General features: G+C 40.3%; 1 protein-coding gene across 6 annotated transcripts in view; it reads right to left on the reverse strand.

Annotated features, from left to right (window-relative positions):
• The window catches only part of HECW1 (HECT, C2 and WW domain containing E3 ubiquitin protein ligase 1), a 250,791-nt gene that overhangs the window by 49,564 nt on the left and 177,389 nt on the right, over positions 1 to 23,838 (reverse strand). For 3 of the 6 annotated variants that reach the window (XM_085051541.1, XM_085051544.1, XM_085051542.1), the window contains 7 exons: positions 22,850 to 22,992; positions 20,760 to 20,860; positions 18,143 to 19,513; positions 14,520 to 14,621; positions 9,212 to 9,362; positions 4,063 to 4,190; positions 1,221 to 1,342 (listed from right to left, as the gene is read on the reverse strand). In XM_085051541.1, the coding sequence (XP_084907667.1) occupies positions 1,221 to 1,342; positions 4,063 to 4,190; positions 9,212 to 9,362; positions 14,520 to 14,621; positions 18,143 to 19,513; positions 20,760 to 20,860; positions 22,850 to 22,992 (2,118 nt within the window). The remainder of the gene's footprint in view (positions 1 to 1,220; positions 1,343 to 4,062; positions 4,191 to 9,211; positions 9,363 to 14,519; positions 14,622 to 18,142; positions 19,514 to 20,759; positions 20,861 to 22,849; positions 22,993 to 23,838) is intronic. The other 3 variants (XM_085051546.1, XM_085051545.1, XM_085051547.1) reach the window with 2 other exon arrangements.

Below are 23,838 nucleotides of genomic sequence, written 5' to 3' on the forward strand. Positions count from 1 at the left end.
GCCACTATTCCTGTACAAGTGGAATCTGTATGACCATTTGACAGATGTTTCAATAGATTATTCTGGTTCTCATATTAGAGACAAGTTTACAAGACAAAACTGAAGGCCTCTTCTTGTATTTTTTTTTTTTAATTTCAGTGATAATAAAATGGGGATTTAGTCTCTTGTGAACTGTTCCTTATACAACTATGGAATCAGTTGCCCATTTTTCCAACAACTATGCTGATTGAAAATTATATTGCTCCCAGCTATAAATCATCATGTATCACCCTGTCAATGGAAGAAATTACCTGCACTCCATAATCTAGTTCAGGGAATGTCAGATGAGTTAATGTATCCTTGCTAGACAGCATCTCATGGGTGATAATCTCTGGCAGATGCTTGGAGATGGACAGCTGGCTTCAATCCACAAAATGCCACAGCCAAAACCTGATGTCTGTAGTTAGCTAAAAACCTATGCTGAGGCAACTCTCGAAGTGTTTTACTTTCTTTTCCTCTCCAAAAGAAAGGTAATTGCTACCCCAAAAGGATGACTTTCCAAATATTCAGAAGTCATGTGTGGATGCCTTGTTGAACTACATTCCAATTATGGCCAACTCAGACTGCATCTCCTGTGGGATTTCCCTATCTGCTTCCTTCTGATATTACATTTTTTTCCACTCCACTCCAGGTTTGCAAAAAAATGTATGGTTTTCTGCACTGATAAAAACAAAAGTTATTTGAATTTTGAAAATTTGTTTTTAATTGTGCTTTTTCCAAAATAGTGACACTGACTCAAGCCAGTATTTCTTTCACTCAATTATGCTTGCCCACTTTTTGGGAATGCAAATTGCAAGAGTTAATTTTTTTCCCTCTATTTCCCTGAGACTTAGTGGTATCTGAGTAAGATTTCTCAGGATGTTGGCTCAAAAGGCAACAACTTCATTCCCTGAAGCAACAGAATAAACCAAGCTGAAACCAAGGGTTCCTGCTTGTTCTGGGAGGGCAATATTAATGAGCTTCTCTGTACCATGGGATCTCCTGTGTGAGGCAGAATCCCAGCAAGAGCCTCCTTGGAGCAGCCTGCCTGTAGTGTCCCCAGCCTGGGCTGGTGCTCAGAATGAACAACTGAGCCCCAAGTCACACAATTCAGATTCACTGTGCATTCTCCCTGAAGGTCTGGGGCACAACATTGGGAATCAGAAATCAGTAGGGCAAGAGAGCAAATCATATTTACTCACATAGTTTGCATGCAGCACAGTGAAGAACTCAGGATTGGTGATGAACTTCACAGCTGGAGACTGCAGCAACAAGGTGATTTTTTGAGAATTCACAGGAGAAAGGGAACCTTCCCTCCTGATCTCTGGACAGAAAAACAAGCCACAAAATCTTATTAATGTAGTGGCAAGCACAGTATATTATTTAACCTTTCAGTAACAGCTGCAAAAGCGATGATAGAAAAAGTCACCACCTGCCCAATTCACCTACCTTGGCATTCCCAAGGCAAGCCTCCTGGCAAACTGACAGATGTCCTTATGGTCAGTGGTGCAGTGTTTACCACAGCAGTGCATGAGCTGAATGGTTTCCTGAACTGTAGGTTATGAAACTCTGTGTCAAGTCTGCTGCTGTTCCTAAATATAACATGACCACAGCAGTTTTTAACAGCTGATGGTTTGGTTCAGTCACCCAGGTCCATTCTTGCTCCCCCCATGGCCGATTTTAGAGAAATCTGATATCCCAATCCAGCATTGCCCTTCATTTGCATTGCTTTTGACAAGTCCAAGGTTTTGGGGACTTGTATGGTAAAGAAAACAAAACCAGACACAGTTGGATTATTTTTAATCTGTATCAATTAATGAAGCACAAGAGTAGAACTGAGCATTTGAGAATGTAACTCTGTAGAGGCAGAAACTCCTGATGTTCTATAGTGACCAGGAGAGTTCTTCCTACCATGGAATTATGGCTTGGGTGTTCTGGCATTTTCAAATAAAGCCAAATTTTATTTGAAGTCCAAGAAATCTGGATGCAGATGTCATCAACAGAATAAATACAGTTTCCCATTTTTTCCTTATCAATTTTAACTTCTTTTTTCTTCCCTCTGCACACATCATATTATTTTATCCATTTAAAACTGTAGACTGGATCAATTACTGGAGATAAATTGATTTATACTGGCTTAGAACCTGGATTAATGTGCCTAAATTGTACTCATTCTTGCATTTTTCATTTAAATTAAAAAGACAAATAACAAATGTATAATACTGCAGCTTTTTCTTTCCCTGATGTGTTTATACCATCCATGATCTTCTAATTCTTGGCATTTTATACAATATTGATGTTTTCTTCTAAAAGCAAAGCAATTATCTACAGCAGAAACCATTTCCTAATAACTTATGATAACATTTATCACACTCATTAGCTCTTTGGGTTTAAAACAAAAGAGGGCATATTGCTTAATAAACTGAACTAAGTACTTACTGGTGGCAACTCCTATTAATTTACTATTTTAATTATGTTGTCTATGATACTAAATGATTATACATAATACAAGTAATGGCTACATTACTTCTAAATACTAATAATACAAAGTGTACTTCATTTCCATTTCTCTAAAACAAAAAGCTGCGATCTCCTTATGAGATCCACTGCATGTAAAAGTCTCCCTTTCATTGCAATACAAAGACGGCAAAGAAGTTTTGAGCACCAAATGTTAAACATCCCTAACCAAAATTTTTTTCCAAGCTGAAAACAAACAAAAAATAATATTTTTCTAAACTTGTTAAAAGAAATTCATTATTTCTCTGTGTAATTTTTCCTATTCAACATGGAAAACAAAGAAAATCCAAGCAGATATTGTGTTGGTTCTTTCCCATTACCAATGCTATTCACAGAGGGATGGCAAAAGGATAGCAAGAAGCTGGATTTACTCATGGCAGACAATACAGAACACAAAGTTGCACAGAGGTAAGCGTGATCCAGAGGAAGAGAACTGGTTAACCATTTTGCTAGTGCTAACAAAGCAGAGAGTTATTTTTGCATGGCTTCAAATTGCATAGTGAGCACTAGACTGATTACTGATACTTCCTACCTGAAACAAATATTTAAAAGAATGGTTTCCCAAATGTTTTGAGAAAATAGGAGAGTGACTACCACCAAAATAGTAGAAGAGGCCCCTGACATCCCCTCCTGCCTTGGGTATACATTTCCTCATCTGCTTTGTAGTGACACTCATCTAAATGATGAAAGATCCAATCTGGCTGTAAATGACAAGGACAAGAAGCCAGGCTATTTTTCAGGCAGAAATTTTCAATTCTCTACTCTGATGTGGGGTTCTGTCACATAAATTAGTGGTGTGCAAAAAGACAGCTGTGCCTCCTTTGGTGACAGCCCACACTTAGGTCAGCTTACAGCTATCACAAAACTGCAGCTTTAAAATCCACAAATATTTCATACATGATGCCAGGGCCACTGCAGGTGCAACCCCATGGGCAAATGTGGCAGTGCAGAAGCCAGGCCTAGACAGAATAAACTGCAAATGTCCCAAGCTAAAATCACATGGCCATAAAAATAAGACAGCATCATTTTTGCAACTTGGGCCAACCAGCACTCTGCAAACTTGGCATTTTGCAGGGACTAACAAATAGCTACAGAGGGTGCCAAGTCAGGAATACTCAAATTTTAGACACATGTTTAGGCTATGTGCTGCTACTACTACGCTTCCCTTTAAAACATCTGGACACCTGGAACCTAAAACTAGAGGTGGATCATGGTTCCTCCTCTCATTCACCTGGCAGTTGCAAAATACCTCTTCCATTTGCATTTCAGATAGCCCTTTGCTAAGGTAAAAATGCTTTGTTTGTCTTAGTTGCTGTTAAAAACGAACTGATACTGTTGTATCCAGCTTTGTACCTGTACCTTTACATCTAAAACCTCTATCTTCAGGATTAAGGATCGTTTTTTTTTTTTTTTTTAATTAAGTTTTGCAGCCTGGCATAATAAAATTCCAGTCTCCCCTGGAAATGCAGATTTCCCTGGAACTGAATGGCACTGAACATGTCACTCAGAAGTTTTGTTTCCCCATACCTGGGCTTGGCTGGGAAGGCTCTGCCTCAGAGTCACTTCCTCCTCCAGTAGGAACTCTCTCCACCCTGTTTACCACAGCATCATCTTCAGTCCTTTCTGTTGCGATGGTTCGCTGAATGTTTTGGTACCTATATATGTTCATAGGAAGGAACAACAAGCTTTAGTTAACAGAGGAGCTTTCTGCCTTAAAAATCAGCACTGTTTCTGAATGACTCCAATATTTCTATCTTCAGTTTACAACAGAGTAAGAGCACAGCTGACTCTTCTCCTGCAGCTGGTGCAGCTGCTCACACTTGGGCCAACCAAGTCACAAGTTTGCAAGTCACCGCTAACTTGGCCTTTTGCAGTGACTAACAAATAGCTAAAGAGGGGGCCAAGTCAGGAATACTCAGATTTTAGACACATGTTTAGGCTATGTGTTGTCACTACTTGGCTTCCCTTTAAAACATCGGAACACCTGGAACCTAAAACTAGAGGTGGATCATGGTTCCTCCTCTCATTTAGCCTTATGGAAGCATAACCAATGAAGTAAGGATCAACCCTGTGATGCTCTGAGTACCCTCCAGTCTTATTAAATTACTGGATGCACATCCTCAACCTTGAAAAGGTAAAAGCTACTAAGAGTGCTCACAAAATGTTTATTACATGCTGCATGGCCAGCAGTTGTGAACAGTATGGAATATGGAATGCACACTATTAAGTGGGTCACCTCAAAGAGCTACAATCTAATTGATATGACAGCCACAAAAAAGTAGAATAGGTTGTAAAATGTGAGCTGAATGAACAGTGTCAGGATAAAAGTGTTATGTCCATTTTTGGAAATCAGACGGATTGGGCATTTAGGTTGGGTGGTGACCAGCAGTAGAACAAGGAAGAGGAAACAATATAGGATAAACAAACAACAGTGAGGAGGATGATGAAGAAAATTCTAAATAAAAACCTGTGAATTCTTTAAACCCTATAATGACATTTCCATCCTAATCTTGGAACTAATTGCCATATTAGTCAATGGAATTGATCATGGTCTTAGGGATGAGCCCAATCCTAAATACTTTACCAGATGAGGAAAAAATAGCCTGGAGTGTTTTGAATTCACACTACAGAAATTAAAATTCACCTTAACTTGTTCACTCACAATGACAGAAGAATTGGTGAATATGTTTTCTTTGGTTCTAATGGCAAACTAGGAATATGTCTTATATGTATTATAAAGGCATTTTATACAGAGAGAGAGAGAGAGAAAGTAAAGAAAAAGGAAGCATTAAGAGAAAGAAAGAACCAGAAAGAGAAAGAACAGCAAAACTAGAAAACAGACTCTCTTAATTATCTTAATTAGATTTTATTCCATCCCAGTATTTTTAATCCTTTCTTCATGGCATTTCCATGTGTATTTGAAACACAATAGCTTTAGTGCCTGCTTTTAATCTGACCCAGCACTGTTTGTGTTTCATTTTTCTGACTTACACTCTTTTCTTTCCTCAGCTCAAGCTCTGACTTACAGATTTTACTTACTTTCTCTCTCTCTCTCTCTATTTGTTAATGCACACTTTATTCCAAATTAGAAGTTAGGAATGAGTTAGTTCCTCAAAGTGACACAGGATTATTAAAGACAAGTAGCTAGGATTTGGCTTTCTGATGTCTCAAAAAGCATAATTTCCAGTAGCTCATTGCAACCCAATCTTAGGCAAAAGGGCTGGAGATAATTAAGAAAAATAATTTAAGTTTTAATAGATTTATACTAAACTTTCACAATGTTATGTGTGAAATAACTCCAGAACTCAAAGTCATTTGAAGCTACATTTAGTGTATATTTTGATACTTTAGGAAAACATCCATCTTCAAAAAGAGAATTCTTATAGCAGGTTTTGCAACAGCATGAATTTACTGCAGTTTTAAACCCTCTGTTTTAGAGCTACATTTTACAGCTTTATTCACTTGACTGCAGGCAACTGGATGAACTTTCCATTCCAGTACTGGAGGAGTTTTACAACACCCATATGCAATAGAAGGGAAAAAAAACCCTAAGCACAAAACGTCCCCAGTTCATATAATCAAGGTATATAAGCAGACGTATAGAAAACCCCTGTACCTTCAATTTAATTAGATGGTAGAAAATCCCCACTGGCAAACCTCAAAGAGCAACAGCAGCTGTATGCCAACAAAAGACTATGCATTTCTTTTGCGTCTCAATACTATAAAGTCACCTTATATAAATACCAAAAAATGCCAAAGTAATTGGAGAAAACATTGAAAGTGCAGAAGTCATGGGACTGCCTCTGGAAATTTCAGACTCCTTTCAAAGTGATTTGTCAAAGAAATGAAGGTTAAGAAATACTACGCTGTGGCTGAACTAACTATGATGGTTGTAATTTTTTGCATTGATTATTATCTTTCAAACAAGTGCAAAGACAATTCAGACACATATGCTGCAAAGTATCCTTTCAACAGAACTTGAACAACAAGAGCTGTTATCTGCTTCGCCAACAAGTAAGGAAGTCAGACGGTGCTGCAAAAAATGAGCAAGAACCTCTAAAATTAAAAGTATGGATGTCTCTTTGGTGTTTGCCCAACACCTGGATTCCAGTTCTGCATTCCCTGTACCCTCAAGAGGCTTGTACAGCTAAAGGGAAGCTTGGAGCACAGAAGGAAAGCAGGACTAGGTTTAATCACAGCTACAGGCTTTTTTCAAGCTGAATTTCCAAAGCTTTGTGGTTTTTGTTGGGCTGGAAATACCAAGCTTCCTTGTTATATTTTGGTCTTTCCATTCCCTTCCACAAATTAAACCAAGAAGCCGAAAAAAAAAGTAAATTGGTTTAAAAAGAAAAGTCACCAAGCTTTTTCAAACTGTGGAGTTGAGTCCAAATTTCGTTTCAGGTTAGAGCAAAAGTTCGGGCTGCTGCTAATTCTGTCAGCAAGATCTATGTTTGCTGTTGCCTCACCTAAAATGATTCTCAGGAGTGTTTTCTGAAAACATTTCAAATCTTGAAGTTTGAAACACAACAAAACAGTATTTCTAAAGTGAGTGCTTAAAACAAAAGTCCAATCCTCCAGTGTTGATAATAACTAATTAAAAGTAACTTTCCTGACATTCCTGAAATGTGGAGACATGAATTGTCTCAAATTATGGAATACCTGAAATTAGATTTAGGACTAAAATAATTTAAAAAAATATAAGAGCCAGGTTAAAACTACAGAAATGACTTGCCACTGGGCAAATACTCAGGAGAGTCAGAATGAATTCCTTTGAATAGAATCTTAAGAAATGTTCCAAACCTGGTGACAATAGGAGACCTTTGTATTCAACTTCTCAAATCAATAGAGCTCTTTGGCACAGAGTAGAGAATCATCAGCTTTTTTCCTTAGTCCCAAGAAGCCATGACATTTCGTGTTTAATAAACTGCAAAGTGTTTAGTCTCCAATGGAACTCAGGCAAGTAGAGATTTGCCACTGTTGAAAACCCTCCATACTTCTCCCTTTGTAACTGGATATATGAATACTAAAAATTGAGAGATTCAAAGAATATCAATCTTATTAACTCTCAATTCCCAACCCAAGCCAGTGATAATCAAGTCATAACCAAGACAGACAGGCAGCCTACATGAAAACACTGAATAATATGAATGAAGGAGGTCACAAGGACAATGCCTACTCTTCAGTTTCTGCTGTGATAGCTGGGTGAATGATTAACCTGGATTATCTCACAGAATGGTAAATCACTCTTATAAGCACTTACTCCTTTTGTGGTTCTGCTGCACTTACACGTGTTAAACCTCAAAAAATTTTTTTTAAAATTCTGATGTATGCTCACAACAACTTTCTGCTTTCTGTGGCAGATAACTTGCTTAAGTGGCAGCCAAATAGTCTGAGCTCTGACATGGCTCAATTCCCTCTTAAAGACCAGTGTTAAATGGCAGAGAAATCATGCAAACCCCTTGAAAGAATCTACATTAAACATTCCCTTTGTTTAGGTTTTTGGGGTTTTTAATATTAACATGGCATCTTGAGACTTTATGAGCAAAGCTATTACGAAAACAAATACTGAGCAGGTTCTCTCACTTCTGCAAGACACCACATGTTATGAAATGCTACTCAAAATAATGAATTTCAGTAAAAAAAGGATTATTCCTCAAGAGCATGTTGATGGTGTCAATTTAAGTTGGCCCAGTTCTCCCAGACTGCCCCATTCAGGGCACAGTAGTTCCCAAACTATTCAAAGTACTCTGAAAGAAGCACTTTAAAATTCTGCATCCTTCTCTCAGCTGCAGATCTTTCTCTTACCACAGAAAAAAAGGCCAGAAAATTTTTGTGGCATTTTACACACTATAATTAAAATATAATTTCAGTTTTGCTTATCCTTTTCTAGAAATGGCATCATTATAGTAAACAAGGAATTAAACAAAAAACCCAATCCCATATTTTAAGCAAAAAAGGGAAGATTTTTGACTGTTAATTTTTTTTCTTTCCTCTCAAATTCAGTCTAAAAAGCAAGCATGACAAGAAAAAGATAAACAAATCTCTGTGTGGACTAGTCAAACAAAGTGAAAATATAAGCAGCATTAAAGAGGTACCTCAGCCAGCTCAGAACGAACTGACAGATTTACAGGGCCCAATGCAACACTAAGCAGACTTGTCTACCTCTACAAAAATGCACGATCCTATTGGAGCAGGGCTCTGTCCTGGAAAGGGAGACAGACCTTTCAACAGGCCTAATTAGCTTGGGTAGAAATGCCACACGGATATGGCAACAATTCCAGGAGCAGTCAGCTCCAAAAACTGCAGCACAGCACTAGGTGCTGCCCCATCAATAGCACTTCTACAGTTAAATAGCAAAAATTACTCCATGTTTTGGAAGAACACTCCCTTCCCTTCTAGAAGTCATTTCAGAGAAGTTTTCCAAAAGCCTCCTCTTGCTGTGTAAAATGTTTTGCACCATCATTCACCCAACAGCACCTCTCCTGTGGGCAGGTTTGAGCAGCAGACACCCACAGCAGGCACACCAGCAGGCTGGAAGGCAGCTGCAATAGGGACAAGAACTTGGATGAAGTGAGGTGGGAGTCAATATGGTGCACTGGAGAAGGAAGGGAGCTACTGGAGCAGTGTGGAAAAAGGAGAGCACAGATATCAAAGGAATTCAGGTGCAAATGCTCACCGGCGGTTCAGCTGCTCCATTTGCTGGATGGATCCAGACCTGTGGATCCCATCTGGCGTTGCTGCAGCTGTGGGACGCTGCCACGTGGTGGTGCGGTTGACATGATCCACGTAGAACACCCTCCCATGGCTGTCTATCCGAGCTTCCCAATCTAGGGTTGGAAAAAAAGGAAGGGGTGATGCTGTCAGTGTGATGCCTTCCAGAAAACCTGCATGTGGGAGATATATACAGACACACACACATATATACACAGACAGGGTATATACACACAGGAGATACTATACATATATATAGCCTACATGCGATATATATTATGTGTATATATTTAAAGTACACGTTCAAGTGTGTATATATATTATTTGCTTGTCTATATATACATATATGCACTATATGCATATACAGAAATATTTTGTACACAGCACACATGTAGGCCATGGAATTCACTACCACAGCCCATGAAAAACTAGGGACAGATAGGGGCTACATTTTTAAAAGGGTGAGATAATTTTTCAATTAGTAATACTGGTTGGCTGGATTCATTGCAGGTCAGAGTAGCCACAAAACCAACCCTTACACGAAGATTACACCTGAGCTAATATGGTAAATCCCAAGTGTTCTTTCTTTTGTTATGTTTCAGAACAAACATGTTTCATTTCCCTCCTTTTTGCAAAGTGACTTCAAAGGACACCATGCAGCTAATAAAAGCTTCACTGAAAACTGATCACAGACTCTTTGGACATACTTTAGAAATCTCTCCAAAAGAGTATCGTAAATCTATTGCTTTCATGAATGCAAACTAGATTGAGAGTTTGCAGAATTGAGCCTTCCATCATTATTGTTTCCTGCTACTGTTTATGTTGTCCCATGATTAAAACTAAAAATTATTTGATATATGATGGCTTGTGGAAAATGGTAATGTTTATTAAAAAAAAGAATTTGTAACAGGAGAAATTCAGAAGTGAGTCAGCTAGCAAAGCCACATATCAAACTGGTGGGAATGCATCAAGAAGTGGAATAAATTAGGCTTGCTAGATTCATACTCCTACATGACCCATCAGCTGATGACATATCTATGTAAATACATGCACATACTTTCTACACAAGTTTAGATGCAAACTTCACTCGCATTCACACACAAATGCACATATGGTGATTACCTTTGAGGGCAAACACTTCCTCATATTCCCATATTCTTACTATGATACCATCTTCCCTGATGAGTTCACTCCTCCTATGGATTTCTATGATCAAATTCAGGATCAGCGGAATTCCATACTTTATGTATTTCATTTCCTGCTCTAAGAGCGGGACTGAAGTTGCACCTCTTCCTACTGTATCTGGAAATCTATCCTTCATGACCAGTTCCCATCCCCTGAATGCTGGCCCTGGCTAAACCCACTTCCTATATTTGATCCCAGACAAGTGTAGGCTGTCTGAATGCCACAGCTAGCTGCCCCTGACAGCTGAACCCCAAAAACCTTAAAAGATGGGTGCTGGAAGTCCTTGGAGAAATTTTCTGTAAGACTCCAAGACAACAAGAGCCATAGGCACATGCATTTCACAGCTGACTGCAAGTACCACAGTCCTTAAAGATGCAAACCCTTTAGTCACACCACAGGTACACATGCAGTGTCTCTCACTCTGAACATAACTACATAATTTAAGGAAAGGACTCTCTCTTCCTCCACCAGGTAAAGTTTCCCAAGGATATGGTAGCTGTTTCAGGAACAAGATCACAGGTTTGTGAAAACCATGTCTAAAACATTAAGACAGGGAAAAAAAGCACACCAAGTACAACATATGCACATTGAGGTAAATTAGACTGACATAAGGCAGGTCGAAGGCCAGAGCCTTGCTGAGAACACTGGCAGTGGTGGCAGGTGTACCACTGTGGGTGGGGAATGGCCCTTATGGAGCTATGCTTTATCTGCAATATCCTCAAGGAAATAACCTTGGCCAGATCTAATGTAAGATGATCCAGCTCCACATCCCACAGATCTTCATTTTCCTTGCTGTCTTCTGGCAAAGGACAAATCCTTGCCCTCACTCCACACTATTGTTGTACCTCCTAACAAGTTAAGAATGATACAGGTTGATGGATAATTAGAAACTTATAGGCAATGCTGTAGAACCACACTTTAGACAGCCTACAGAAGAACACCAACTGGCAATATTGGTCTAAAGCCTGCTCATATATGCTTAGCAAGAATAAATATATCCAGTTACACAGTCAGCCACGGTCTTATAATCCAGCCCAGTGCACTACCAGCTCTAGAGGCTATTTTGCCGTAAGTATCTAATTAAATACAATTTAGAGTTCCTAAGCTTCTAAGCGTAATACTTGGAAACCTAGGAGTAAGGAAGCTTGTCCAGAACTTGGAGATCACAGTGAAAACATCAGGTCAGACAGGATTACAGCTTCAGGAAGGCTGTCTCTGTCAGATGTGTCAGACATACAGCAGCGGTATGTACAGACATGAACTACACCTGTCAGTGAGTGTTGCTTTATTCACTGCTTTATGGGTATGTTCACCTGAAACCATGGGCTGACACTGGCATGCTAAAATATCAGCAGCTGTGTGTCTCATGCTCCTTGCAATAGCATTTCCAATCAGCTGAGTAACTCTTCTTTTGGTCACCTAGGAAGGCTGTTAAAGGGTAGCAGGTACAACTTTTGTTGTACGCAGGTTGCAGGTGTACTTTCTACCTTCCCACAAGTCACCTGTAAGTCACACAAGTCACTGAAGCTGCCTGCATATGAAACCAGATTTAAGGACAGATGGATGGATACCCACACAGTGAGACAAACAGGCTGACAGATGAACTGACAGGCAGAACTCTGCTTCTGAGTTGTGCTCAAGTCCTTTCATGCTACTTCAGGGGCATAGGTGATCTAGGAAGCAGCCAAATTTCCCCTAGGTCTTTTGTTAAGTTTTTCAGGTAAAATAAGACTGTGACTACTACAAAGACTAACCTCTATCTAACCTTCACAGTAAAAGCATGCTAGAGCATAGGCCAGGGATGTGACAGTACGGGTTCTGTTCTCCAGTGATCTCTCTCCATCAGCCAAGTCATATTTCACAGCAGCCTCTGAAACTGCTCTCATTTATATCAGAAGATGCAACTTTTTCTGGCAGGACCATCAGGGCAAAAAAGAAAAATACATTGTCTTTTCCTTTCAAGCTCAGCCACACCTTCAGCAAGGAGCAGCTCTGAACTGGGCACATGTATTTTTCTTGGCTTCAGTTCTGTAGGGTTTCCAAACACAGGCATAATAAGGGGTGACTGGTAATGCCGTCATGAGGCTGTGCAAACACTGCAAATCTTCTGTTAATCTTGTATCAGACTTAGCATTCAGACTGGTCATTATGAAACTCCTCCTAAATAATGGATCTGTTCTACTTTATTTTCCCAAATAAAACTGTCTGAAATTAAATTTCCTCCCTGAGACCAGCTGTTGTGGTGTTATGATGAAATCAAGCTATTCAGAAAACTATTCAAAAGAGAATGAAGACTGTCCAGAAGATTCTCCATGACCTAAATAAAATCAGTCAACACTGAACTTGCAGCACTGGAAGATTACCTTCACCTCTACTTAGAGACAGAAGCTAATACTGCACGTGAGAAGTAAGCCAGCTTTGATCATATAACTCGGGCTTAAAATACAAGGTTTCTTCCTTTCACATGATTGAAGCACTCTTCATCAAGGATTAAGAGTTATTAAAGGTACTGAATATTGAATTTAAGGAGAAGAAAAATTTATAGATGAAAGCTATGGTTTTCATTTTGAAATTACAGTAAAATTCCATGGAGAGTTTTTGGAAACCAGTATCCTAAGTGATATTATTCAATTTCACTTTTTCCCACTCAAAATTAAATTCTGTACTTTATCATCATATTTTGCATTTCATGTCCTTAAACCGTGTAGTAAAAGAACTTGTGAAAACCAATGGTAGAAATACTTGCCTTTTGAGGATAACTATAAGAAAGAGGAAAAAAGCATTAAATTGGTGATGGAAGAATATGGAATAGATTCTCAGTACATTCTGTTTACCCAAAATGGTGTCAGTGTGCTATCATTAAGTCATCTAATGGGGAATGCGTCCTATCCACAAAGTGTTGCGGTAAGAGTGGGAGGAAGAGAAATATTTCCCTGTTACAGAGGTAACCGTTCCCATTTCATCGCTCACTGGCAAGCCACAGTGGGACTCTAATAAGACTTCATTGGGCTAAAGGCATTTGAATCATTCATGCTACGGTGCAGCTGACGCCAGCATCAGGGCTATTTTCGGCTCAGGGAATACTGACAGCATGGTTGGCAAATGATGAATTATTTGTCAAGGGCACCATAGGCCAAATAAGTATGTTCCCGTCTTGGGCTTTGAAGAAAATAGAGTGCTTTGTTTATACGCCAGGTTGTTTTTGTGAGGCACTGCACATTTCAGGCTGTGAAATCCTGTGCTCAGTTGAAAGGTGATCAGCGGCACGTTGCAGGGCGCAGAGTGCACTCTGCTGGGCACCGAGCGCCAGTGCAAAAAGCAGGGTAATCCTCCGGGAATACACGAGGGAAGGGCTATAGAAACAAGTAAAAACAGCTCCAGCAGTTGCTTCAGTGGTAAAAATCCCATATTATCAGGCTGCTAATCGATCATGCTATTTAAAACACTCTCATTTTTATTCAATGCAAGTGTAGACTCCACTACAGTCCATAATGAACATAAAATTCACCGATTATCAAATCCAAAGGCAGTATAACAAGACCACTATACATGAGCTGCCTTTTCCCAGCTTCTCCTGGTTTGCTTCAGATTTGGACCTGTCTGTCCCAGGAGTATCCTGACTGTGAAAGGGTTGCTGCTGGACCTGCATGCAGACCTGACAGACCACAGGGACTGCCATCCCAAACAGTCTTTGAAGTTGGTTACAGAGAACCTGGAGACAAACATTACAGAAAAATCAGAGTACATGGCTGATACACCACCCATAAAGCCTTGCAGTAAGGCTTCCAGAACAACTGACAGATCCCAGTCATTGAAATCTGAACACAGGAAACAGGGAATAAAATTTTCATTTCAGGGAAGAAGACAGACCAAGGCATATAGGGAGGTTATGGAACTTGTCTAAAATAGCATGAAAACACTTGAAGTCAGGATCAAATAAGGGAAACAAAAGGGCATATTGCTTGGGTTCTGGAAAATGTATATACAGAACAGATGGGGTTCTTTAGGAAGACATACTGACCTCTAGACTGTTAAGAGTTAACAGGAAAAGCTGAAAAAATGCAAAAAAATAAAAAACTAAAGCTTACTTGGTGGAAGAGGCTCATCGATAGTTGGGTAGTGATGATGGTCAGGCCTCAGAGAAGGAAGCTGGCTGACTGGCTGAGAATTATGGAGTAAAGGACAATCACCTATGGACAAGATATTCAAGACATTGACAGTCATTCACTGTTTTCACAATGTGGTTCAAAAAATGTGCTACTGTAAAACAAGTGATTATTTGAAAAATAGGTTAACCTGATGTACTAGCAACTCTGGGTATTCCTATTTTCAGGCACTATTTTAATAACAACTCATATGGCAAAGAAGTATTAAAACAATGCAGTCAAGTCTCTTGAGTCAATGCTGAACTATTATGGGCCAGATTCTGGACTCACAGACACACAAGTGTAAGCGATAGAAGAAACAGGCTTGATCTCTGAGAAATACTGTTCATGTACAACCAAACTCAAGCTTCTGCAGCAACTGGCAGGAACATGCAAAATCCTGATTCCAACTTTTAATTCATCCCATCAGTGGAATACAAAGGCTAAAAGCTGCCTTGGATCTTTCTCAGCTTTTTAGAAAGATCAGTGGCTGATTATGTGGACTGTAACAGCAGGATTTTGCAGTCCCTGCAAAGCAGAAGATCATCCCCTTCTTATGGGTATTTTTCAAAATTCAAAGATTCCATCCTGAGTGGAAGGAGGGAGAATGAGAGAAGGACCAGAAACAGGAGACAGGTGGTAGAAGGACAAAAGATAGTGAGATATAGTCAGGATCTGAGAAAAGGAAAGAAGACCTGAGACAGAGAAGAGGGAAAGAAAAAGAAGAAGAAGAAGAAGAAGAAGAAGAAGAAGAAGAAGAAGAAGAAGAAGAAGCAGAAGAAGAAGAAGAAGCAGAAGAAGAAGAAGAAAGAGAGTCACACAGAATACAGTGCAGAGAAAGTTTTTAAACACTAACATTGTATAAATGTCCATATATAGAATCACAGAATGGCTTGGATTGGAAGGGACCTTAAAGATCATCTAGTTCCAACTGCCCTGCCATATCTAAACAAGAAATAAATGAAACCTAAGCGAATGTCCAAACTCACATTCTGTTGAGAGGAACAAGTAACTCAAGATCAAGTCAATGTTTATGGAATCCTTTAAGAAACTAAGAAGTTGTACTAGGGATGAAAAAGCATTCCTTATTTTAGACTCAATATGCTAAAACTTCACAGGTCCCAGAACAAAGATTCCTTATTGGTCTGTCTTTAAAATCTTAAAAACCAGGATTCTTTATCCTACTAATGGACATATTTTCATATTGTGTGGTAACAGTTTTTGACTATAACCTCCAGTTCCAGGAAGGCTTGTTAATACAGATACACTCCGAATTGCATAAATATAATATTTACATGCATCAGAAAGATGCAGCTTAAGAAAAAAGATATATTAAGCTGAATGGTTCTGGTCATGTTGGGAATGCTAAGCCAAACTCACTGTATACTAGCTGGTTTAGCTGTCTTTAATGTTAGAATCTTAACAGCCTAAGAATGAATATTTTGTAAAAAACCCCAAACATACACTAATCAAATGTAAAAAAAAAACAAACCAAAAAAATTTAATGTTTTTTTCTTAAAACAACCAACAGCTAGAAGATAGAAGCCAATTTTGTATAAAATTGTAAAAAAAACCTCACACCACCCAGAAATGAGAAAAATCACTTAGACAAAAATACTCCCTCTTCTAGGTGCTCTAATGATACCATATGGCTTGTTAAATGTTTTCATTAAACCCCTTATGTATAGGCGTATCTCACAGATGTAGCTGCTGCATGTTTTGAGCAGACAGCAGAGTTACATAAGTTTATGACTCAGTGCTAAAAGTCCATCTCTCACAGCCTTAAAAACTGTGCTGCTTCTACAGGTGTTGTAGCACTGACTGCCAGATCACCCATCTATGTTTCTTTACTTACCTCACCATAATTGACTCTCCCCTAGTCAAGACAGTTACGCCAAGCCAGCGGAAGCATGGTAGTGTCAGTCACCTGGAGTGGGTGGAGGTGACCACATCTACTGTGTTTGTAACAGAAGCCAAGTCAGGAAGCAACGTGCACCTTGACTGAGACACCCCATATGACACCAAAGGAGTGCTGAGCTGGGCTGCCCTTCAGAAACACACTCAGCTAAACAAGGCAAAGCCACCATGAACACTGCAGTGCCCTTTATGGAGGCTCAAGTCTTGGTGCTGTACTGAATCCATCTTTGGAAGACACCCTCTCCCACCACATCCACTATCAAAAGATAACACAGTCCAAAACGACCACCAAATCTGTAAGTACGGTCTCACACATACACGTGCTCATGCCCCCTTAGGTATACTTGCACATAAATGCTGTCCACAAGCAAAGGCTGCTGCCTGCAAGGAAGGAAACTGGGTTTCTATGCCTGTGTACTTCTGAAAATTTAAGCTTTTGTGCTAGATTCTGCTTTACAGACTGAATAATTCCCTAGTCCCAGCTGTCTACAAAGTATTTACACAGGCTGATGTGTAAGGACATCCTTACACCTTTTCTTCTGCAGGAGTAAGGTCTGTGGGCAGTAGAAAGTGTGAATAAATAAACTGGGCATGGAGAAGGAAAAGACAGAAAAATGCTTTAATTGCAGTTTCCCAGTGATTCCCAAATAGGTTATCTTTTTGCAGCCATTTTAATTTTGCATCACTTATAGAAGGAGCCAGATGACTCAGAATTTTGGAATGCAAAGACTACCTCTTAACCTTGCAGCATATTCCTGAGGTGCAGCTGAGTCCTTTACTTCTTCAGCTGGAGAAAAGTGATACACTAGCTGAAGAAGAGAGGAGTGATCAACCACCCTTCTTCATGTAACTGCATACAACATGAAAGGCGTTACCAAAGGGAGAGATTTTATGTAACTGTTTAAAGGAATTGGAAAAAATAGTACCTAAATTACAAAGACAAAAAAAAAATTTAAAAAAAATTAAAATATATTCTATCTCTAGGAAGGATAGGGAGATGAGAATTTTATTTATTATGGTTAAATTTTCAAAATAGCTAAGAAAAAAATATAAATCTCTGTTGAGTTGCCCTATGATCTATGACATCTGAGGTACGTTTGTTCCATACTTGGGGAATTGGAACAAATTGGGCTAGAAGACCATTTGTGAGAGCTTATGATTATGTAAGGCTAAGAAACATTTACAGACCATAACAAACTGGTCCAGACCTTTATCTGGTGCAAATCAGCATATCTGCCCTTTGACAAGCACAAGCTGGTCCTCTCACTGACTATCAGAGACATGGCAGCACATCAGATATGTGATATGGAAAAATCCCAGGAAAAAAGGAATGAGTTGGTGGATGTGATAATGCTGATCTGCCACATAAGTACAGTAGCTAATCTTGATTTTATAATGATGCATGTATATCTACAGTAATCCATATATACAGATCCCTACCTGATTTAGTTGGTTTTGCTGGGATTTTTAAGGACAGGCTCAATTATCCAACCCTCCCTGATATCTGGCCCTGATATCTGGCCCTGATATCACAGCCCCCGAGTTTGTAAGAAATAAACCGTGAGCTATCTGAAACCTCAATTATCTGATGCCTTCTGTGACATCTAGATAATCAGGGTTGCCCAGTGCATCAATTCTCAGGATCTAACCTTCTCTTCTGCTGCTTGGACCTGCTACTGGGGTGTCTAGACCCTCTGTAGCTCTCTGTGGATTCCCACCATGAGCTACTAGTTCATCTGGCCACTGGGAGGAGCCATCCACTTGCTCCCTGTCCAGCTCAGGGCTCTGCACTGAATCTGGCACTGACTCAAAAGCACTGTTCTCCTCCTCATCATCATCCTGTGAGGAAAAGACCGTGCTCTCGGAAATCTTTGCGCTGTCGACGGAGGAGAAGCGTGTGTGGCTGGAGAAGCGATTGTTACTGTCGTAGCAGGAGGTGCTGTAGCAGGAGGTGCTGTAGCAAGAGGTGCTGTAGCAGGAGGTGCTGTAGCAAGAGGGGCTGTAGCAAGAGGTGTCACAAGCCTCACATTCGTTGTCACCATTGAGCCTGGAGCTTGACTCGCTCTCACTTCCTGTCCTGGGGTGTTCCCCATCCAACAGACCATCATTCAAGTCAGTGAATTGCTCATCCAAGGTCCCAGGAGGCACAGTACTCTGGCTGAAGTTCTCTTCAGCCTCATTTTCCGGAGGAGGCTCTGCTGCCACGGTCTCACTCTCACTGACCACCTCCTTATCCAACACCTCCTTGACAGTAGACTCCTCATCATTCTCCCCGCCATTGCCACCATCTTGCTCTTCCTCCCCATCACTGCTCATCTGTGCTGAGGGCAGGCTGTGGAGCAGGTTGTGGATCCGTATGTAGTGTGTGCGAGGGGTCTCTGGCTCACCGCAAGCTGAAGCTATGACTGTCTCAAGTTCAGACACAGGCAGGGAGCATGGCCTGTTTTTCCTCTTTGCTGTGGTCCTCAGTTGTAGCTTGTTGTCTTCCTCCTCCTGGGCTGAAGCCCCTTCTCCTTCTTCCTGACTCTTCTCTAGGTCCTTGCCAGCATGCACATCTGCACTCACCTCATCAATATCTACTGTTTCTATGCTGGTCAAGACTCCACCATCTCCCTGAATATCAGAATTGACTTTGTTATTTTCCCTAACTTCGGTCTCAGGAGGAGACATGCAAGCCATCAGATCCGACTGCTCCATGAGGTCCGTAGCACTCAAAGAAGGCAGCACTTCTCCTGGAATGGATTCCAAGGGCTCAGGAACTGGCACTGCATCAACCTCCCCATCTCCTGCTAGCTCTTCATTTAAGCTGTTTTGGTTGACTTCCCCAGGTGGTTTGACAGCCCCTGGGCTATCGACACTGTTCACACTGTATCCATTTAGCTGTTCTGGAGCTGCACTTTCTGAGGTCACTGTGTTGATGCATGGAGGCTCACCGAGGCTTTCCTCCGTGGGGTTGTTCACAGGGCTTTCCGGGAGGTCAGCTGGCTCAGGATCTGCACTAATGGAGACCTCTTCATCATCTGTATGAGACAGGAAAAAAAAATTACTTACTCTTTTAACAAGAAATGTTGACTGAGCCAGAGGGTTGGTTGTGGGGGCACAAGCATCCGCAGCAATCTGACAGAATTAAAAACATAAATGACAGTGTGAAATGAGTGGGCAACTGAACAACTATCAAGAAGTGCTGGGGTTTTTTTGCTAGGCAGTCTTTGTACAGCGGATTTAATCATGGGTTTACTCATGGTGGTAATCTTTATGCAGCAACCTGCCTCCTTGCCGCATAACCTGAAGGCAACACCTTCTTGAAACTCCTCTTTGAGCCAAACTGGTATCAGAGGGAATATTATGAGAATAGGGGAAATCTTTCCTGAGATTTGAATGACATTTTTCTTGTCATTCTGAAGCTGGCAAGACTCCACAAGAGAAAATGTGTTTCCCACCCCTGAAAGGTGAAAACTTTCCCCAAAATATCCCATGATGTGATCCTCATCTGTACCACCTCCTCTCAGATGCCAAACAACCTGGGCTCCTTCATGCTATCCAAATAGTCAAAGGCAGAAATCAGGGTTTCTGCCATTAGCAGCTGCTGTTGGCTTGACAAAGTGTAGCAGAGAGGGCAGAGAGCCCCTGAGGCAAACAGTCCCTGAGAAATGCTATTGAGACTGTGACATGAAAACCAAGGTTCAGCCTTAAACCATCATGATAGTCACTTCCAAATAACTACAAGAGAACATGAACCAAAACCAAACCAAAAGGGAGGGAAGAAGTGGAACATGCAATTATTTTTTGCTTTACTTTTCACTGTTTGATTAAAAATAAATCAAATGGAGAAAGTTTCTAATTATCTTTACTATCACATTCTCCATTTTTACTCATGAAGTGCTCAAATGCAGATGACTACAAATAACAGCCTTTACAGCATTTCCACTAGGACAGGTGATAGAGAAGCAGATGAGTCTTTAGTTTTCCACTCTCTTCTCGCCCATTGATGTGGTGGAGTATTTGGAGCAGCCAAGAACATGGGAATATGAGACACCAGTAACTCTATCCTAAGGGGAAAAAGGGGAGAAATTGTGACTCATGATGCATCCTGTGATGGGTGACTTTATGCACTTCACTTTGTTCATGACTGTACCTAAAGTCCCAGAGCAGCTAGGAATCAATTCAGATTTCTGAAGAGAAAGAATGCAAACAAACAAACAATAAAAAAAAAATTTTAAAAAATCTAGAAATCTAGATAAATGATGGGTCAAGACTGAGAATTACCTGGATGGATGGAAGAAGTTATCTCAAATCGGAACTGCAGCTGGCCACTGACATGATCTGTAGGAAGTCTGCGACCCAGAGTGTAGCTTACAACCCTGTCCCTGAAAGAAAACAAATATTGTCACAATAGACTGTAACCTACCCAGTGTCTACAGTGCATAGATAAATCTGCTGTGTCCTACAAAAATACATAATAAAATACATAGAGGCTATTCATCCCAGCCATGAGGGCATGTTGACTTGCATACAGGAGAACAAATGGCAGAGGAGAGGACAATGTCTTCAATTACAATGGAATAGCTGAGTAAGTGAGTAAGACAGGCTGCTGGCACACACAAGCACATATGTACAAATATATATACAAAATGGTGGGAATGAAACTTCTGCAGTATGGGTATGAAAATATCAACATGGGTAGCAAACGACTCCCACTTCAGCTATTGTAACAAGACTTTGCTTCCCTGCAGATCTGACCATCTACCTTTTTGTAGAACCTCGCATTTCTGTATTTTCTTCCCTTCACCATTTGCATAAAATCCAGCTTTCCTGCTCTTGTTTACAAAACCCTGTGCAGGCCAATCCCCGCATACCATCTTCTCTCTCTAAACTGGCTGAGTGACTGCTCTTCATCTCTTTCCACCCCTCTTACCTCTATGAAGCTGAAATATCAGAAGAACACCTTCCTGACAAGGTTGATCAATGACTCCATTCTGTCCTTGTGCAGGTCCCTCCCTTTGCCACACTTCATCCACCCCTCAGAACAGAATGAAACTATAGAAGAGATTAACTTCCCAGCTGCCCACAATGATGCTGAATCAATCTTTGCAAAGCATTTTTTGAGTGTAACGGGTTCACTAAATAGTAATATTTATACATCTTTTGAAAAAACATAGTTCACTTCCAGTTGGGCCAAATATACTTGCTAGCACAGTTTCACAACCATATAAACTCATATAAATGAGATGATCTCAAGATTTGCATACCTCTCTGAACTTGTGTGTATACTTCTCACTGAGCTTGCCTGAGATTTAAATGCTACTAGGGTATTAAAACTGAGCCAGATCTAGTGCAGGTTGGAGGCACTGCTCTTGGCAAAGTATATCCTTAGATAGACGGTGTTTACAACATGGAAGTAAAATAGGAAGTTATAATCAGAAGATGATGAGAAATCTTCTCATACAGAGGAAAGCCAGCGATACCAGTTACGGGGTTCTATCTTCCCCAAGCTGTTCTTATCCATCTGGTTTCTAAAAAGCTACTCTATCTTCTCTACTTGAGAAATAGGGAGGTAGCTTAGTCCCTTCTGGTAGATTCAGCTGTCAATATCACAGCCAGTTACTGAACCAGCTCCAACAAACACTTCCAACAAGCTCATCTTCCTGCTGTTCTGCTGAATTGAGATCCAATTTTCAGAAATGCCTTCTTGGAAACTGCATTGAGTACACTTTCCTCAGAAGACAACTCTTTCTCCCTTGCCCTTCAAGGTCTGAACATTACAGGCTTAGAGCCAACTTTTTGGCTTTGCCTGATTACTAGCCATCTTCCTTAAATTGGTTTGTGTTATTTTGGCAGCATACGCTTTCCCAGGACTTTCATGCAATGGGGAAGCAGGGCAGCGCTTGTGAGCTCAAGGTTGTTCCTTGGCAGCAGGGTAGGGTCAGAAAGCGTTAGTTACAACATGCCACATATATTTTTTTATATTTCCCCTTTCCAGAAGTTAAAAAGAGGAGGAACAGATCTGGCATGATTTTAGCCCATAAGTAACTCCCTGAAACATGAAAACAGCCTCCTGATAACATTAAATAAATATTCAAATTGAAAATATTGCACTCTCCAAAGTTGCAGCCATGATACACAAAACAGTCTTCTTTCCTAACAGCCACTTCTCACTTTTCAAAATGCCGTGCATAGGATAATAGAGGGAATTCTGTCTGGCCCATAATCCTATAAATTCTAATTAAGACCAACACCATTTATCAGACAACTGTCAGTTTAGTAACTGCTCCTCAACATCATTATATCACAATAATGATATATCACCAGGGACTTCAGCAACACACTAGTTAAACAAGGTAAGCAGCAAAATTTACCCTATGGCATGTCTTTCCAAGAGGCGCTGGACTGGCATAGAGAGTTTTCCCAGAAAACGTTTGATGATTGGTCGGCTCTTTGCAAATTTGTCTTTAACTTCTATTTCCAGGACATCCGTGGGCAGGGAGACAAAGCTGAATTGCTGAAATAAAGGAAGGGCACAGAACATTAAGCAGGTGGCAAGACAGAGTGCTTCAGCCGGGAGACACACCTCAGCACGGAGACCTGAGGATCTACATGAGGTGAAGGATACACAATCACTCTTTTCAGATACACTTTTCAGATACACTGTTTTAAAATATCTCCTCTGCTTGTTCATCTCTACCCCAGCTCAAAAAGGAAGAACTCTGAAAATACTATATATGTGAACCAGTATCCTAACCTGGTTCCCATCACAGTCTCATAAGGAGCTCAATCAGAAAGGCAATCTGTGTCATAGGCTACTGTCACAAACAATACTGGGAAAAATAGGAACAGCATTATCTAAAACTGCTCCTGTCACCAAGTGCATTGAAAAGTGTTGACTGCTGTCTCAGCTAGTCTGGTCATAAGAACATCTATTTATTTGTAAGAAATGTTTCAGTAAGCTTTTAGAGACTGTGTGTATGCAAATCTGGGGTAGGATCAGGGAGAGTGATATTCTAGGTTAGAGGAACAAGTATGGGAGCATTATAGCACCTGGAGATGTCTAGATATCCCAAAGCTCAATTCAAAAATAATAGTGAAAAGAAAATATATTAGGTAACTTGCCCTTGTTTTTTCCTAGACTGGCTAAATTCAGTACAGGCATGGAGCTGGTGACACAGGTCACAATAATTTTTCCAAACACCTGCTGCTACCAGAATATCATCAATCAAAAAAGCACATCTGTGCTGTGGTGCCCAATAGTAGGAAAACTGTCAAACCACTGTTCACCTGAGAGGTCAGTATAGATCTGGAAGACAACTTCTGTAGAAAGTGAATATTGAGATGGATGAAAGGATTTTTC

The sequence above is a fragment of the Lichenostomus cassidix genome, chromosome 2 (genome assembly GCF_008360975.1).
Source record: "Lichenostomus cassidix isolate B80296 chromosome 2, HeHo_3.0, whole genome shotgun sequence".
Lineage (NCBI taxonomy): Eukaryota > Metazoa > Chordata > Aves > Passeriformes > Meliphagidae > Lichenostomus > Lichenostomus cassidix.